The 19739-nt window shown below is 43.5% G+C and overlaps 1 protein-coding gene across 2 annotated transcripts in view; it reads left to right on the forward strand.

The window, feature by feature from the left end:
• Positions 1 to 3073: 3073 nt before the first annotated feature.
• kmt2a (lysine (K)-specific methyltransferase 2A) overlaps positions 3074 to 19739 on the forward strand; it is a 45313-nt gene continuing 28647 nt past the window's right edge. For both annotated transcript variants that reach the window (XM_059330724.1, XM_059330725.1), the window contains exons 1-7: positions 3074 to 3334; positions 13083 to 13155; positions 13273 to 16616; positions 17253 to 17430; positions 18373 to 18601; positions 18722 to 19425; positions 19534 to 19607. In XM_059330724.1, the coding sequence (XP_059186707.1) occupies positions 3089 to 3334; positions 13083 to 13155; positions 13273 to 16616; positions 17253 to 17430; positions 18373 to 18601; positions 18722 to 19425; positions 19534 to 19607 (4848 nt within the window). In that variant the 5' untranslated portion in view covers positions 3074 to 3088. The remainder of the gene's footprint in view (positions 3335 to 13082; positions 13156 to 13272; positions 16617 to 17252; positions 17431 to 18372; positions 18602 to 18721; positions 19426 to 19533; positions 19608 to 19739) is intronic.

Consider the following 19739-nt stretch of genomic DNA (forward strand, 5'->3'; position numbering starts at 1 on the left):
GAAAACATATTTTCTATGTATTCATCACATTCAATGTATTCTCTTATAAGATAAGATAAGACAGAACTTTTTTAATCCCGAAGGAAATTCTGATTCCAGATTGCTGCAAGTTACATATAAAAAACATACCGTATTGTACATACAGAATATTAAAAAACATATATCAAAGTTTCCGTGACGCCCCGGCACCTGTCAGGGCCCCACTTTGAAAACAATATATAATATTATATATATATATATATATATATAAAAGAAATCACAATGACAACAAAAAATGTTTTCCCATTATCTTTCATTTAAATGTGCACTGCAAGTGCTTGGTGGTTGAATTTTCTTTTTGTAGATAACAGTTTATTACTTAATTATTTCTTTTTATATTTTTCTATAGCTTTCATGTTGGTAGATTCCTTAATAGACTTAATATATTGTTTGGTTTCATTAGTAAATTTTCATTAGCAAAAAATTATGTTTGTAGTTTAATGACAAGGAAAGAAGCATCTGTTAGTGAAAGTTGGATCATTTTAGGGGGATTTTTTCAATATTGTAATTATAAAATAAAAGGAAATGTAGGCCTCCTTATTTAGAGAAAATAAAGTTTGGTATGAAGTTTCAAATTGAAGAGGGGTTTTTAATGAATTGTTTTAGCCAATTAATTTTGAATGTATTATTCAGTGTGAAAGTCTAAGAAGTTAAGACCACCATACGAATTCATGATTACTGATTTTTTAATGTAACGTTTTTGTTTCGCCATACAAAGTTAAATAGCATCTTATCAATACTTTTTGAGACCTTTTTATTAACAGCAAGAGATAAAGCAGCATCTGTAAGACAGGAAAGTCCCTCAGCTTTGGTTAGCAAAATTCTGCCTCTAAATGACAAATCTCTCTGCCATTGATTCAATTTCTTCTGAGTTTTATCGATAATAAAGTTTAAACCGCATCTGGCTTCCTTATCTTTAGTAATGACAATACCTAAGTGAGTAAGAGAGTCTTTTATAAGTATATTACATATCGTCACCCTGTTAAAATAATCGCCTAAATCATTTTTTCAAGTTTTGCAGGAAAGACAAAAAAACTTCACCAAAAGTGTAACATATGACATTTATTGATAATTTCACTCAAAAAGGATGTAACAAAGGATGGCTATTGGCATAGTAATAACACTGTGTGTAAATTATGTAACTTAATGGAAATAAATGACTTAGGCAATTTTTTGAACATGCCTTTGTGACTTAAGCAAGATATGGTAACACTTTATTTTGAAGGTGTCTACATAAGAGTCACACAAGCCTGTCAGAAACATGACATGACAAGTATCATGAGCATTAATGTTACTTCAAAGTGTCATTAATGTTCATGACACATCCCATGTCATGTTTATGACACGCTCATGTCACTCTTATGTAGACACCTTAGAGTAAAGTGTTACCAATATTAGTGTCAACAATAAAACACTGATTAACTAAACAATCTCCCTCTAGCTCTTCTTTGCTGGGTTCTTATCTGATGCCTATGAATGTGGCAAATTGTCAAAGAAGTGATGATCTTAAAGGGGTAAAATCATGATCTGATCAACTGAGGATGTAGGCGATTTTACCATAGGTGGCCGGCGTCATGAGGAGATGATTTAGGCAAAAAACAACAACAATTTTGACAAAAAATTTGCAATTATATACAGTGGCGGTTCTACACAGGGGCCTACAGGGGCCACTGCCCCTGTGAAGAAGCCCTTGGCCCCTGCTGTGGCCCCTGTGTCAAATTAATAATAAAATGATAAATTTATAACAATGAATGACGGAACAATTCTTACCTATTTTTTGTTCAAACAATATCTCATTGAACACAAAATTAACCCAGAATCTGTACTTTGTATTATAGTTTAATTGTGCAATAAAAGCTTGTGTATATATATAAAAAAGATAATTCTCACTGTACTGCACTTTCAAAAAAAAAAAAGTAATTGAGCACAAAAATGAGAAATGTCATTGTCGTACAAAAATAGTTGTTATTGTTGGTAAGTCTAATTGTTTCAATCAATGTATTTGTATATTCCAAATATACTTAAATTAGATTTTTAAATAACCTAAAATAAAGGGTTTGAATGCTTAAATATCATCTTTGGCGTTTTTTAATGTGCCCCTCTGATTAAACACTGGCCCCTCCTTGGCCCCCACAGTAAAACTGGTCTAGAACCACCACTGATTATATAGTTATAAGAGCAAGCAATTCACACTTCTTTAAGTTCAAGCAAAGTCCGCAAGCAATAGAGAAAGTATTTATCAAATCAATGGCTAAAGGTATCTGAGAGCTATATATCTTTTAACCCTCTAGAGTCCATGAAACCACTGGCACATTACTTCTTCATGATGTGAAGACATAAAAATTAAGCAACATCGAGCCTTCAGCCATCAGCTGCCCTCTAAAGTTCTGGTTTGAAACTCCATGCCAGATTTTTTTTAAATCGGAGATAATGTCAAATATATTTAGTATAAAAATATAGAACTAGATCCTCATTTTACCTGTCATATGTAATATTTGCAACCTGTATTCATATTTGCAACATTTAAAATTGTGTTTATTGAAATATCTCTTTTCAAGATCAGATTTTATGTTTTCTTTTGTTTCTTTTTTGTCAACATTTTTATCAAGTAAGTCAAAGTTAAAAATTAATTATCAGGACATATAGGTGAGGTAAAGCTGAACAAACTGAAACCAACATGGCATGGTGAAGACTTTTTAACAGATTTTTTTTAAAAGCACATAATAGCCAAAGATTTCAGAGGGTTAATAATAAGGTGGTATCATCAGCCAGCTAACGGTCTTGTCCTTCCTTGTGATTCAAGTGCGAGGCTCCTTTCCCGGGCAAAGCCCCTGAACCTGATTTGGATTCAGCCATGCAGACTCTGAATAGGGCCGCTGAGAAAATGCATTGTCGGGGTTTCTCCCGTTCCGCCCCGAAACCTGAATAACGCGGTGTCGGCCAGTGAGAGCGGAGCGCTGTGGTGGAGGTTGTTTATGTGGAGTGCTGGGTTAGGGTTCCGCCCACCGAGGTATCTCTGATCGCAGGGCAGACAGGCAGAGAGTGTAAAATGGCGCACAGCTGTCGGTGGCGGTTCCCCGCTCGGCCCGGAGGGAGCTGCAACTCCGGTACCGGGAGGAGAGCGGGCCGAGTTAGGGTCACTGCCTCTCTGCGGAGTGTCTCGGGAGCCCACCCTAACGCAGCCGGGCTCGGACCCGGGTTTGATGCTGCACTACAGGTCTCTTCGGTTATCGGGAGCAACCTGCAGAAATTTCGGGATGTTTTGGGGGAATCGAGTGAGTCGAGCAGCGGGGAGGTAAGCACCCAGGAGCGGACAGGAGCGGCGGAGAGCCCCGGTCAGACAGCTGTGGATCGGTGTTTGTTACGGTTCAGACTCTGACCATCTCCTCCTCCTCATGTTAAAGTGGCTGCGAGCAAACTTGTCATTTCCAGGATGATCAGTTAACTTTGAGTTGGTTGTGTGGCCTTAAACTCTACATTAACGCGTTATAACGTTAACTTTACTCACACACAACACCAACACCAAATGGTTATGAGGTTTATGGTCCCACACGGTGCTGCTGGAGAGAAAGTTTCCTCCAGCTCAGTGGCTACACAGTGTGGATGAACTGATGCTAACGCTAGTAAGCTAGCCCGACCAAAACACTGGAGAAACCCTGGTGTTATCTTGTTAATTACAACATTAAATACAGTAAACACATAACACATATACTGGTAGCTGTAGTGACCTTAGTACACTGTGTAACTAAGCCCTTACTACTACTACTAAGCCTTATTACTAGTGAGCTACTTGACATTAGCTTGATGTGAAGCCTTCAAGGCTGGGCATGTTGACTTCTAATTCATGTACATCACAACAGCAAAAGTTACCATTAATATTAATTTCTCACAGTAAAATAGGATTTGAACATCTGTATTTATCACAGCCACGTGTCCCCTGTGTTGTAATAGCATGGGACCTTTAAGGTAGCGTGTAATATGTTTGAAAACAAGACAGACATGTCAACTTGAAGGAGGCGAGAGTACACAGTTGTGGTTTTAACGAGCTAACGTGAACGTAGCGTCTGTCTGCAACGAATCCCAAAAAAGGGCTTTTTCATAATTCACTCTACTTACTCCTACATTTCATTAAGATCATTTTTGCCTGCTTAATAGCTTATTATTTACAACATGAGCTCAAGGGCTGGCTGTTTTCAGCGAGGTGTCAAGCTCCCCAGCGAGGCTTGGCTAACATAGCTGATTGGTTAGCTCGCAGGCTAGCTGTCTACACCTCACAGCTACAACTACACCATTATAATCCTGTCCTAAGCGGTGGTAAAGTTGCAGGTTTGCTCGCTTGGAGGTTGCTGTGTTTAGCTCCGGTTAGCATACTGCTACGGAGCGGGTTAAAGCACCGTAGCCAAAGTTGGCGGCGCTCATACGCAAAACTAAATCATTCCCATTGGTGTTTAATGTTAAGCTAGGACAGCTACCATGCTACGCACTACGCCACGCTAGCCATCGGGGCTATTGCTGATGCATAGGAAAATGGGAGGTGGACATGTTTTCCTCTTCTCTAACACAGTCAGTACGGAGCTTGTGCCAAAATAATATCGTTTAATAATGCTTGGAGATGCAGTCGGATACACAGCCATATACTGAAAATTGTTCTCTCCCCTGTTGAAGTGCTAATAGGAGGATATCGGAAGGGTTTGGTGTGTGATTTCGCGTCATTTTTATCAGAGAAATGAGACTTGCTAGTGACAGTGCGCATGCAGGGCTGGCTACAATAACAACGAGCCCCTTCTTGACGGACCGTGTGATGTGGGGGTGTGTTCGCCTTAGCGAACTACCATCTTCCTTCTTCATGATGAGCAGCATGCGTTCATTGCAGTGGGAGTACACTGTGTGGGGATGTTTACCACCAACTCCAGTGCTCCACAGACTGCTTATTTGGTTGAAGCTCAGCAGTATTTGCATGCATATGTTAGTTTGACGTTTAGATATTTTTTTTCTACTCTGAACTTGAAAATGTGCGTCAATCTGTATATTTTTTTTTTATTTAACCTTTATTTAACCAGGGAATATCCCATTGAGATTAAGAACCTCTTTTTCAAGGGAGCCCTGGCCAAGAGGCAGCAAACACAGAATACAGTTACATATTTACATAACATACAGACCTTAAACACATCATGAGAAACAAGTGCATGTTGTGGAATTGGCCTCAATAACTCTTAGTTTGGATTTAAAAGTGCTCAATATACATTTTAATGCATGCTTTTGAGATCCCTCTCGTTATAGTGTAGCAGTCAGACATTGTATAATATTCAACACTTCATAATGTGTTTTTAACATCTGACTTTCATGATATTTTGGAGAAAAATGCATTTTATTTAAAATATCATATTTGCCAGCACATGTCTTTGGTAATTGGGAGTCATTTTTAGATTAACAACAAAAGCAGTATTTTGGATGTGTGTAGACCTGGGCCAAAGCTGGACCATTGCATCCCTATTGAAGTTGAATTATATGAATGGTGCAGACAGACCATGGTGATTTTATTGATTTTTGAAGTACATTATAGCTTTTAATCAATGCCTTGTTATTGGAACTCAAATTACTTAACTTGAATAACTTGATCAGTTTTTGTCTCCAATTGGTTTTAAAAGCTTTTTAAGTAGTGCTATTATAAAACGTAGTTGACTAGTTGATTAGTTCACAGATCTGTGAAACATGGGGTTTCCACAAAGAATAATCCAAAAGCACCACTTGAAGTCTTGACTCTTGTTTACCAGATATTCTCATAAGTTTCTTGGAAATTAGTCATTTAGCATGAAAAAAACACATAAAAAATGACTTATCAATTAAATAAATCTTAGTGAACTAAGACCATTATGACTGATTAGTGGACTAATTGACTAAGAGGGGCAGCTATACTTTAGGTCCCGCACACTACTACTTTATAAGACTGACAATTGGTTCGAGCAACTGTTTTTGGGGTGTGTGTATAGACGGAAATAAAATCTCAGTTTGTTTTATTTTATTTTTTATACGTACATTGGTGCTGTGCATCACAACTTTAAGTTTTTCCACAGAAACATTGTTATGCAAAACATCATCTTTATAGGCAATGGCTTATTAAGTAATTAAGGGTCTTTCCTTACTCCAGTGAATGAGAGTATAGCAGTGTTTGGGATGTGTGGAGACAGACTGGACCATTAAATCCCCATGGAACCTGAAGCCTATGGAAGTTGCGGACACAGCATGGTGATTTCATTGAGAGGCAGTGTATTGCCTGTCTGGCCAGACCAGGGCAGGATTGTTCAGGCTCACTGCAGCCTGCTGAGCTCACAGGGCGACCCTGAACAGAGCGCCAGCCGGACACTTGGCCACCCCTCCTTCCTCCATCCAGGCAGAAAGACCCAAATCCACTACAGACAAACACAACCCCGTCTGAGAGGCAGAGCAACTTTTATTCTGACAGCTGCCACTTTGGAATGGATTACTAAGCCTATTGGGGAGGCTCAAAAGGGTGCTTGTTGGCTGTTGCTGTCCAAATGAAGGCATTTGTTAGCTTTTGTATGTGTGTAGAGAATTCATTTTCTTGATCCGGCCAAATTGCCGTTGGTTATTTTGGTGCAGGGTGCATTCCATGTAGTTTTTTTTTGTTTTGTTTTTTAATCTGTGATCTTATCACCCCCTCAGCCTCAACCCCAACCCTTCTGTCCACCTGATCAGACTTAGCATCGTTTTCCCTTTTTGTACTTGGTCCATTATATCTTGCCTTCTGCTGCATCCATTCCACTCACATATTATTACCAATGTTTAATCATTCATACAAACGTGCAGCTGAATAGATGTATCAACCCAAATGTCTCTATGCCTCACTGGTTTGAGAGAAATAGTGTGTTTGAGCGGAAGGGGCTTCAGTCCAGCAGGTGTTTGGCCTATTTAAATGGAAGACCCCCCCCCCCCCCCCCCACCTGCTTACCCATCCCCGAGACAGCGTGTGGATTGGAGCAGGAAGCTTTGTGTCTGCTTTTATTCTAGCTCTCACAAAGTGCGGGCGGCTGAAAGAGCACAGGCAGGGATATCAAAGAGTGTGGGGCGACCCCCCCCTCCTCCCAATGGGACAACGCTGGGAGGAGAATTAGTCACAGACCCTCCCATCCATGGCTTTATTCTGCTACAGCAGAATGCTTTAAGAGTTGCCTGACTGGGAGAAAGGCGGCAATTGTGTTGTCTTTCTTACTCTGTGTGTGTGGGTGTGTGTGTGTGGGGGTGTGTGTGTGGTGGTAGGGGTAATAGGGATTGGGGTTTCCCTCAGACTTTATGTCTATGTCCCTTATTGCACTCAGGAGTAGGCGTGTTGTCTTTGTCTTTATTTTGATTAGAACTTCAATTCAGGCTGCCTGCTTGGGTGGGTAGAAGGGGGTGTGTGTCTATGGATGCCTCCCAGCCTGTGTGGGTGTTAGTGTGCATGTGTGTGTGAGCAAGTGAGATACCATGCGCAGTTGCACACGTGCCAATCAGTCTGTTTGTCTTTGTCCGTTGACTGTCCTCGTCTCCCTACGTGCGAGGTGTAGGAAAAGGAGTCATCTTGCCCTGCAAAGTGTTTGTTTTGGTGTGTGTGTGCTGTCGAGCAAATGCTAAACAGTTGGACTCAGTGTTGGGACACTTGGAAAAACAAATGTCCACCTTTTGGTCGGGGCTGACAGGGGTCACGAAGCACTGCCACTGTGTAATTCACTTTGCTGGAGGAAGCAAGGTGTTTTTATCAGTGACTAAAACTGAATCTTAGACTTAAATACCCTTTGGTATTACTCATATTTGCTGCTGTATATATACTTCATAGTATCTGTTAGAGTGATTCCTGAAATTCCTCTGTGGTCTTTCAAAGAGATGTGTCACCAGAGGGGCATATAGAAGTATGAGCTCATCATCAATTTACATTCCAGGAAGGGATGAGGCATCATGTCTGTACAGTAAATCCAAGAGGAAAGCTTCCTGGAATGTGTCAAGAAAATGTTGTTTTTTAGACTAGTAGGGAGGAAGGATTTCTGTTCTCAAACATCAAGCTGACTGACGAGGTCCCAACCTGAAAATTGAACACATCTTTTAGACATCCCATCCCTCAGTCTGAGTCACATCCTTGTCCTCCCTTTCCTCCTCATACTTTTCTCCTGACTCAAATTGGGTAACTTCTGACTTTAAACTCATCTTATTTCTTTTTGTAGGACTTTGATGTTCGTTGCGATCACATTTATTGTGCCTATTGCAAAGCCACAGGGGCTCTTATACCTGCGTAAATAACTAAGGATTGCTTGTGATATTGATTTGAGCTTATTTAAAAGTTGCACTCATTATATGTTGCAGTTGATAAGGGTGCACGGGGCGTGTGGGGCAGTTTGGGTGTGGGAGAGGCACGTGTCACATAACTGCGGTTTGCAACTCAAAACATTTGTCACATCACTTTCTATCTTTCTTTGTCTTTTATATCCGTAAGACCAAAAGAACATTTTTTGGGGGGAGATTTTGTTTTCTTTGTCATTGTTGCCATAGGATCACTACAAATTTAATCTGTTTCTGTTCCTTTGTTGTATCCAAACATGAACATGGAGAGTGCGAACTATGTGCATGATCACACACATAGTTGTCAAATCATTACCAGAAAAATGATGGGTGGGTTAAGTGGTATGAGTGGATATAGCTCGCTGTATACTGACACATCAGTGTGATACCACTTGCAGCATGCAGTTGGTAACATCATAGTGATTTCACTTTAACACCTATGAGAAGTAATGCCTTTTAAGTGTTGCAGAGTTTTTTTTATAGAAGTTTGTGTGCAACAGCATGACAGGTGAATCATAAGTAATAAAGAAACTATGACTTTATGACTGTGCGGTCTGATGCAAAAATAGACAATGATAATGATCTTTTAATATTCATATTGACACTACCAGAAACATTGCACTTTTAGAAATATAACAGACATGAGAAAAAAAACCAATTCATGTTTCTGCAGTGTGGCCTGGGCGTAATGCATTTGAAAATTTGAAATAATTTGAAAAAAAAACATAATATGAAAGTAAGTTTAAAAAGCTTGCTTTATAAAAAAAAAAAAGTTAGTGCTAGGGCTATATGAACATCATTCTACTTCCTTAATGTTGCCAGTGAATTTAAATGGCTATTGCAAATGAGCTGCCTGTGAATATATTAGTGGTACGGGAAATGGCCGGGTGATCACTATCAGTTTTCTGGGTTGTTGTTAACTTGTTCTTTTATTCACTTCCGTTATATTGTTTGTTTTCACTCCTCCGATTTCACCAAGTTCTGGGCTTTTTATGTGCACCTGCAGGCTGGAGCTGTGTGCACAAACTCCCTAAAGAGGACAAACATAGATGGTTAACATTAATCTTAATCAATCTTAGTTTGGTATTTCATAACCAAATGGTCAAATGAGGATTGGTTTCAGAAAGTCTCTTGTTTAGTAAAGAAACCTTTTCTAGGTTAAATTCTGGTGTATACCCTGCCTGGAAAACTGGTACCACCACCTATAGCCAGTTTGATTTCTTCTAAATGTTGTCTTGAAAGGCAGTAAAAAGTCCCGTTAGCTTATTAGTGTGAAGAAACGCTGTCAAAATGATATACAGACCTCAACCAAATTCACATCCGTCTCAGAACTTTCCGGGACAGTCCCTCGCACCTCCTGAAAATGATAATGTTGCTTCCACAATGACTCAGATCAGGTTCCCTTTCTCTATCTTTTAGTGATTTATATCAAATGATTTATGCATTGCTCAGTTACATGAGATCTAACAGACCAACAGGAAGTTAAACTGCTTTTAGGTTTAGACGAACAGAAAAAGCCAACAAGAAGAAGAACAGTGTTGTGTTCAGTGAATGTTCAAAAACATTCTTGTACACTGTTTAGCTGGTGCAATAAAAAGGAGACAAGAAAGAAACGCAGGTGTTTCCAGTAACCTTTTTACCCTGTGCATCATGTTGTGCAGCAGTGTAGTACATGAACCTTACCTTGCTAGTCTACTACAGTGTTTGTTTACTTCTTGAAGTTACCTCCCTGTGCCTGCCCTACTATTGAGCTCATGGTGAGCCTTGTGTTTCACACGCTGCTGCTCTGTGCTCAGCAGCCGGTGGGCGGGAAGCGAGCGAGCGAGCAATAAGTGAGTGACTGAATATGTGTTTGGGAGCATGGCAAAGACCAGGACTAAGGGGGAGGAAAGGGGAGGCTTGTCGTGTGTGGGAGGCCTGTTTAGGTAGGGATTTGGCAAGCTTCTGCATGAGCATGTTGAAACCTCAAACCCCTTTCATCCTCAGTGCTCCCAGGAGACGACTGCGCTCCCTCTGTTGTTGATGGTGCATGTGGTCAAGATGCTGCTTCCTTGTCTCTTTTCTTTTTTCACCCTCCTCCCACAGCCCTCCTCCTTTCCTCACTCATGTTTGCTTGCCTGCCTCGCCTGTGCTCCCCTCCCCCGCATCCTCACTCCTATGTTCAGCTTGTTTACTTCTTGCTGTGCAGTTCACGCGCAGGGGGCGTGTTCTTTTTGTTTTTCTCTAACCGTGTGTATGTGAGGCTTACGGAATCAGCTACATGTCCGCATGTGCGAGCGTGCGTGTACATGAACATGTACCGTCCCCTCTGTGCATGTTGTGATGTCATTGACTGCCACTCGCACTATCACAGCGAGTCAGAGCTGGCCATTGGTACTCCGCCCCCCTCTGCTCTGCAACGACACCAACCAGAAGCAGCAGCTTACTCAGAGAGGAGAGGAGAGGATGCTGGTATTACAGTGAGGAGAGAGAAGCGTGAGGAGATGAGGAATGGAGGATGATCTGATCATTATTGCCTGCCAGGATAAACAGCAGTATTCACTGTCTGTTATTGTTGTTTGTTTATATGCAGAACAGATGAAAGGGACAGTTATGTAGCGCACATTAGTGCTTTAATATTTTTCAATTAGATTCCACAGTGTGCATGTTTTAGCCACATTTAGGTATCAATTATTCACGTTGCAACGTGTGTAACTCTGAGCTGGTGAAAATCAGTTTTCATGTGCATACACCAGCGTGGACTACGTGGATAGCAGCTGCTCTACAAACTGGGCCAACGAGACCTCAACTGCATCCCCACACGCTGCTATAAATAAACATGATGAAATGACATACTCACCTCCACTCTTAAACACACACACTGATTGCAAGAAGTAGTGGCACAGATCAGGATCCTGAAGATGTTAATCATCCTCTAGTGATTTCTCTGTGGCACATCTCAAGGCTTTACTGTGGCATGAGACGAAGTATTGATGTACAGTCTGTCCACATCACGCATTTACAGTTGCATCCATCATGTCCTGGACCACCACTATCAAAATGAAATCACAATGAGTGACATCAAGTGCAACTTTTTATGTCTTTGCTTACATTTGTTTCTGTTTTTGTTGTTGTGCAAGAACATTGCACTTCCTTGATTACAGTCTGTTTAATTGCATATGCTTGTTGACATATCATTAGGCCGTGTGCCTGACAGATGGCTGATGGGTCTTGAGGCTTTTTTTTGGACCAAACAGTTCTGGGGACTCCCTGAGAGGAGCTGCCCACAGGGGAGCTTCCCAGATAAATATAAGTTCCTAAAAGAAACCCACTAGCTTTTCGCTTTGACAAGTAAAAATTTTTTGTTGTATTATCCCAATCGCATATGTTAAGTAAATCCTGGACTTCACCCTCTGTCCATTTGTAATGTGTTCAGCTGTAATTTGTGTTTTTTGTTGTTTACACAGCTAGGGGTTTTTCGTTGCTGATTCTGCATTGGCTTTGTTTGACCAATCAATGTATACTTAAATCTCTCACTTACGTTTCTCATTGTTCCTCTTGTGTTGACAGAGTACTTAGTCTGAAATAGGAGCAGAAAAGTCCCTCAAAACAGTGTTCTGAGAGCTGCCATTTGTTGGCTTTCCTTTGATATGTTTTAGTGCACTTGTTCTAAGGTAGTTATAACATGTTTCACATTCACACAGAAAGACATTCAAGAGAAAACTTTTTTCAGTGGAAGAATGAGACTCGTCTTTTTGATGTCATGAAGCGAAAAGTTGAGAATTGTTTGATGAATGAATGGGAGGAGATTGAGATTTGGTACAGATCTTGGTAATTGTGGTTATTGGTGGAGGACCCCTAATTTACCACCAAGCCAAACACTTCCTTCACTTAAGAAAAAAAAACAACATTAACATTCTAATATGTTACATGCCAAACAAGTGTGTAAACACCCAACAGTATGCTTGTTTATGTGTAAGCATGTCAGATTGTTGGAATTCAGCTAAAAGAGCAAAGGCAAAGCTGGGACTGATGACATTTTAACTGAGGCTGAAAATGTACATCTGAGTCTGATAAGCTCCATCTGAGAGGTTCTCTGTACATAGGATAAATCCTTCTGTGCAATAGCATTGCCTTTCCTCTGGTGCCACCCCCAGCCAGGCTTGCTGACACAAGCTGATGTGTAATGAGCATTAAAGGCTCACAAGGCTGCTCACATGGTTATAAAATATCAACCTCTTATTCTTTTGTGTGTCTTTGCTCCAGCTGTCTTTCTAGCTGTCTTTGTATGACCAACCACCTTAGCATTCTGCTTTTCCCTCAGGGAGCAGGAACGCAGCCTGATGTGTTAGTCAGCCCATAAGATTTGGTTGTTTGCAATTCAAACTGTCTTTTGTGGTTTGAGCCTGCTCCAACTGCAGGCATGTTATCCCAAAAGCCAGAGAAACATGAGAGCACCAGAGTAAGCCAGCAGACGAAAGTGAGATTGGGGACATCATTGTAGCCTACAGCCTGGTCTTCATCTGAGTCTGACTTCAAAAAAGACTCAAGTGTTGCACATCTAGGCCAACTGACAATTATGCAGTACATCATGGTACTGCATAATTGTCAGCCATGATGGATGCTGTTAATTTGACCTGTTAACCAACATTGCTGCTTGCCTGTAGTCTACAATTACAAAATTGTATGTTTGCAAAACATTGCTAAGCTTTCTTTTCCTTTTTCTTTTGTAGGAAGAAGCGTTTGTAGGATTTGGACCGGTGGCTGAGCAGAAAAGAATACAGAGCCCTTCAACAACCTCTTCAGGTAAAGTTACTTTGAAGTAACTCTCTGCTTCTCTATCAGGGATCTTACTGTTTTCTTGAAATGCCTATGTCTTCCATTCTAACTAAATTACCTCTGTGTTGTTCTATGGTTTATCAGCAGGCACACCCATACAGGAGAAGAAGCCTAGAGGCCGTCCCCCACGGGCCCTGACTGCCCAGAAAGCTGCTGCATCCCCTTCCTCCCTTCCCTCCCCCACACAGGCCAAACCTGAGGGCCCTGAAAGACCAGCTGAGAAGGTGAAAAGGCTGCCTGGGAGGCCACCTGGCACCGGGGAAAAGAGAAGAGGTCGACCTCCGTCTTCAAGCAGCAAGAAAGCTTGGAGTACAGGCAGCCATGCAGCAGGGGAGGACAATAGGCAATCTGGGTCTGAGTTGGGCATGGACACAGAGGAGGACAAGGACAGAAAGGGCGCCAAGAGGACGCCACTGGGCTCTGCTCAGCCACATGACACAGAGGCAAAGCTTCCCAAAGGTGGAAGGGGTGAATCCAAAGATACCAACCTGAAGAGGCTGAGAGCAACGAAACTTGCTCCTCTTAAGTCTAGGCTCAAGACTTTGCCTGGTGTACCCAGACGCAGACGAGGGCGACCGCCCTCAGCAGAGCGTCTCAAAGCTGAGGCGGCAGCTGCTGCTGCTGCTGCACAGCTGCCTACCTCCATTGAATGTGTGGAAGGGAAACATAAGGCCTTCAGGGTCAGAGGAGGAGGCACAGAACCACACACTCCTCAGCAGGCCATCCTGAGGAGTGTGGATGGTGCTGAGAACCAGGACTCTTCCAATCCACCTGCCTCCCCGTCTCCCTCCAAGGCAGGCAGGACAGTGGGCCTCAGGAAAAGTCCTCGCCATAGAAAGCCTGTCAGGATTGTCCCCTCTTCTAAACGCACTGATGCAACCATCGCTAAACAGCTACTGCAGCGTGCTAAGAAAGGAGCACAGAAGCGGCTGGAGAAAGAAGCTGTTGCCATCGGGGGTAGTGGGACAGGAGCCATTGACACTGGCATCAGGAAGACCCAACTGAAGAACATCAGGCAGTTCATCATGCCTGTGGTCAGTACTGTTTCACTTCGCATCATCAAAACCCCCAAGCGCTTCATTGAAGACGAGGGCAGCTTTGGAACCCCGGCACCCCAAATGAAGATAGCACGGTTAGAAACAACCCCCTCAACTGTCTCCACATCTGTCCAACCCACCTCCACCACTTCCTCGACCCCGTCTCCTGCACTGGCCACCTCTACACCTGCTCTTACTAGCACTGGCAACACTGTTCCTGTAGACTCCCTCCCCCCACCTCCACCTCCTGCCCCTGTCCCTGCTGTTCCATCAACAGCAGCCAACAACGCCGCCAACGGGCGATTTAGCAGTAGCGCGGCATCTTGCGACTCAAGTGCTGTGTCGCAGCATTCCTCCCAGCTCTCCTCTGCAGAGTCTTCCAGGTCCAGCAGCCCCAGCTTGGATGACTCATCATGTGATTCCCAGGCTTCTGAGGCCACGCAGGCGCTATCAGAGCCAGAGGATCACTCTCCATCCTCGCAGGGAGAGAGGGACGGCAACCTGTTACACAGCTCACGGCCTCCCTCTCCTCCCTCTGAGCCAGAGCCAGAGCACGTGTTGGCAGAGAGGAGTCGACGAGGCCGGAGAGGACAGGGCGTCGGTCGGGGAAGTCAGAGCCAGAGGGTGAGAGAGACTCTCACGACCGGGACTAAAAAACCTATCATCAGCCCACCAACAGGAGTGCTAATGTCCTCCTCTACACTTGTAAATTCCCAGCAAGCTTCATCCACAGCCTCCTCCTCTTCTTCACCTCCACCTCCTCCTCTTCTCACCCCTCCACAAGCTCCCCAGTCAGCTTCCTCCAATACAGCTGCTATCAGTGAACACCACTCGCAGTCACCCTGGATGACTCACCCCATGCCTCCATTCCTGTCTGGACCATCAGTGCTGACCGGCATGTCAGACAAACGAAGCCGATCAATTCTGAGAGAGCCCACCTTCCGCTGGACGTCCCTGTCCCACCCTGAACAGCAGTACTTTTCTTCAGCTAAATATGCCAAGGAGGGCCTCATCCGCAAGCCCATATTTGACAACTTCCGTCCTCCCCCTCTCACAGCTGAAGACGTGGGGCTGTTGCCCCAAGGTGTTAGTGGAGCAGGGGGAGCTGCTCCAGTAGTGTTCCCTGCACCAGGCAGCGGAGCGGGAACAGGGACCCGTCTGTTTGCCCCACTTCACTCACACAGCCACCACCAACATCCCTCTTCATCCCGCTTTGATGCACCACACCAGAAGCGCAGCCCGTTACTTCGTGCTCCACGGTTCACACCCAGCGAAGCCCACTCTCGGATATTTGAGTCTGTTACCCTGCAGTCATCTTCAGGGAGCAGCCCCGGCTCTCTCTCGCCACACCAGACGTCCTCTAGCTCCAGCAGAACATCGCGCCGCAGGAGGCGACTGGCTTCTGGAACAATACGTGGCCATCCACGGTCTCCTTCTCACTCAATGACCAGACGCAGCAGCCAAATGGGAGGCCCGATATCTATGGGCAAAGGCTCCTCTGAGATATCCGGGCTGCCAGGCTCTGTCTCCTGTAGTAATCCCAGTTCTTTGCCAGGGGTTTCTGCAAGTCCACTAGCCACTAGTGCCTTAACTCCTCCTTTCAGCACCTTCTCCACAGTATCAATGGGTCTGGCCCCTCAAGGGACACCTGATAGCAGGAGAGGGGCTGCTGGAAACCCACCTCCTTTGTCAACTACATCATCCACTTCTTCCCCACTCTTCCCTCTCTTTCCTTCCAGTGCCCAGGACACAGGGCGAGGAGCTGGGAAAGGAGCTAAAGACAAAAGCTTGTCAGCTCCCCAGGAACCTGCTCCAAAAGAAAAAGAAAGGGATTCTGAGAAAAACCGAGAGAAAGAGAAGGAAAATAAGAGGGAAGGCAGGAAGGATTTAGAGAAGAGAAGTAAGGTTTCTACACCAGATGGCTCGCCCAATGCACCTTCCAGCTTGTTTACTGTGGACGGAAGGGACTCTGAAGATGCTCTTTTATCTATTGCTCCAAAAAAGGCTCCAGGGAGGAAAAAATCGACGTCAGTTGACATGGTTCCTGACACTGCTTCCTCAGAGGTGCGTGGGCCTCATTCCACTCTTCCCATGTCCATTGCTAAAGGACGTCTGTCTAAGAAAGGCAGACCCTCTGAGAAAGGAGTAGAGATGGAGGATGGAGAAAAGGAGAAGGAGAAACAAAATGCTCCTAGCCAGCAGACAGCAAGCCTTCCAGGGCAGCCAGGCAGACAACAGCTCCCTGTCTCCTCTCTTGGATCAATGCTGGCACAAGCAGAGAAACAGCCTGTGACCGACAAGCAGGTAGTGGGACTACTGAAGAAGGCCAAAGCCCAACTCTTCGCGATTAAGAAGAGTAAGCTGAAGCCTGCAGAGCAGACGAAGGGCCAGGTCAGTTTCTCTGTTCGTGTCGTGCAGTCATGGTTATTGTGTCTCCTCCACAAAGCTTCTCTGTTTCTCTCATTCTCATCACATAGTCACAAGAATCTGACTTTTGATGCTATGAAAATTTGCTATAAATAGAAATCTGTGTTTGTACTCAAAGTGAAACTTGATAACAGGAAAGTCCCACTGAGGGTGTTACTCAAGGGGAATTCTGTTAGCCTCATGCATTATGCAGAAAGCAGCACTGCACTGGTTGGGCTTTTAAAAGTATTTTCCATAATATACTCCTCTGTTCTTCTACTGTTAAACTAAACAGTAAATGGTTATAGGCAATCATTGCACATTTTCAAGAAAAGAAAACTCCCTGTCCCTGCAGAACTCATCATAGCCTCAGCCTAGTACTGACACTATTCCTCTGCCATCTCATTATCATCATCATCCTCCTCCTCCTTGAGCAGTGATGTGAATTTTATTTGGTTTTGTGAAACATTCACAACAAATGAAATTAACCTCTGCATCCTAAAATGTCAGCTTGTTGCTCTGTATATTTGTGGTGATTGTCTGTGTATTTGCTTGTATCATTATGAAGCATGCTCTTTAAATATCTTTCACTCTTTGTGGGGATGTGTGCTGGGTGAGCAGGGTCAAGAGAGTGACTCGTCAGAGGCCTCAGTCCGTGGTCCACGCATCAAGCATGTATGTCGTCGTGCAGCTGTGGCTCTTGGCCGTAACCGGGCAGTGTTTCCTGACGACATGCCCACACTTAGTGCCTTGCCCTGGGAGGAGAGAGAGAAGATCCTATCTTCCATGGGGAATGATGGTGAGGCACACTCATCTTACCTTTCATTTGACCTACATGCAGATTAGAACCTCCTGGCTGTGACTTATACTAACAATTTTAATGATAGCAGTGCAGGAAAAAACTACTAAAACTAAATACTGAATAAGAATCGACAAAGTTTTACATTAGCAATTTAGCAATTTTGAGAAATTGGCAACCATTTCTTAGTCTTTGGTTGCCATTTGTGGCGACCACTTTTTAACATAGAAAAATTAGGAACAGCAAAATGTGCAGTCACATAGTCTTGGAAGGTGAAGTATCCCGCCATCTTTCAGATAGACAGAAAATAATAGCTTGATAAGTGACCCAAGTTCCCTTGTTCAGGTTAACACACTATAATACATGTAAGACTGTTATTCTTTTATGTCATATTTTAGTGTTAAGATGATGTGTGACTGCATAATATCTCAAAATATAAGGAGCTTACATTTTTTTTAGTTTTGGCAGCCTGACAACCACAAAAGATAGCATTATGCTCTGTGAGTGAAGGCTTGGTAAGCACCTTCCGGTCCAGACAGATATTTGCATTATTTGGTAGGGTGATGTGTTTACAGGTTCAATGTGACGCACTGGGATTGACTTACAGAACAGTCTGAGTTTATTATTAATGCCAGAACATCTGTATATGAGTCCTACAGTATAGTTCTACAGCATGTGGTGATGACGATTAATCACAAGAGCAGAGAAATCCAGTCATTAATGAGAGCACAAGTTCACAGTGAATTGTTGTTTTCTCTAATAGTGAACATTTATAATGCTTAATTCTGCTAAGCAACACTGTACAAAGGAGGTTTTTTTTGCTGTGCTTTTTCTGACCGGGCCAAAAATGTTTCATTGTCTTAAACTGTGCTGAGTCAAGTAAATATTGCACTACTATGTGTCAGTAATGATGATTTATCTGTGATCTCTCTCTTCTTACAGATAAGTCATCAGTAGCAGGCTCCGAGGAGGCAGAGCCTCAGTCCCCCCCTATAAAGCCACGGGAGACACGGCAAAAGGCCGTTCAAGAAGCTCCTCCTAAGAAGGGGCGTCGGTCACGACGCTGTGGCCAGTGCTCAGGCTGCCAAGTTCCAGAAGATTGTGGTGTCTGTACCAACTGTCTCGACAAGCCTAAATTTGGAGGGCGAAACATTAAAAAGCAATGTTGCAAGTGAGTCTTGATGAATGAGCTGTTTGTCAAAATAGATTATTGTAATAATTAAGCATAACAAGTTCCTTTTCAGTGATATTTTTTAAGAAATTAAAGGTTGGATTTTGTCACCGTCTACAGGATGAGGAAGTGTCAGAACTTGCAGTGGATGCCCTCAAAGATGTTTCTTCAGAAGCAAGGCAAGGGCAAGAAAGACAAGAAAAAGAACAAGTTGTCTGAGAAGAAGGAAGGCCTCAATCCGGTCAAAGGACCAATCTCAGAGTCTTGCCCTAAACCCACTCCTGCACCACCAAAGGAGGAGCCTCCCCGCAAAAAGAGCGAGACTCCTCCGCTCAAGTTGGGAGAGGAGAAGTCAAGACAGCAGCCATCGTCGAAGCAGTCATCTCCAGCCCTTGCATCTTCCCCTGCCCCAGTTGAACCCCCTCAGACATCCAGCACAGTCACACCCCAGACTCAGTCTCCAGCCCCGACACCGGATTCCAAACAGCTCTCGGTCACGAGCAGTGTCACCAGTAAGAAGGGACACAAACCACAGCAGTCTGTACCAACCTCTTCTTCCTCGTCCTCGTCGTCCTCCTCTTCCACTTCATCATCTTCTTCATCCTCATCCTCCTCCTCCCCGTCATCCTCAGCCCAGAACTCCCCCTCCCAGTCTACGCAGTCCCATCAACCATCACAGCAACAGCAGCAACGGCCTCTCACCAGTCAGGCACCTTCAAAGAAAGATGCTTCACCCAAGATTCCTCTGAGCGAGCCCAAGAAGAAGCCCCAGCAGCAGCACTCATCACAACAGCAGAGCTCAATTACAACCATTTCAGATACAGGTAAAAAACTGGTTGCACGTATTTGTCCTCTGTTAAATTTATAATAAATGTATAGTTTATACTTAACTCTATTGTCATTTGATTGTTGTGGTTGTCTTTTTTCCATAGCTGAATCAAAACAGTTGAAGAAGCCAACTTCTCGCTCTATTCCTCCATCTCCTAAACAAAGACCAAAAGACAAGGTAAGAAGTAGTCCCTGTGTTAGCTCATCCATTTCTGTTTATTTTTTCATTTTCACATAATTCGTATCAAAACTTTGAACGCTCACTGTATAGATCACATATAATTTCTAATATGCACCTTCCTCTGTCACT

Source organism: Centropristis striata, chromosome 4 (genome assembly GCF_030273125.1).
Source record: "Centropristis striata isolate RG_2023a ecotype Rhode Island chromosome 4, C.striata_1.0, whole genome shotgun sequence".
Taxonomy (NCBI): Eukaryota; Metazoa; Chordata; class Actinopteri; order Perciformes; family Serranidae; genus Centropristis; species Centropristis striata.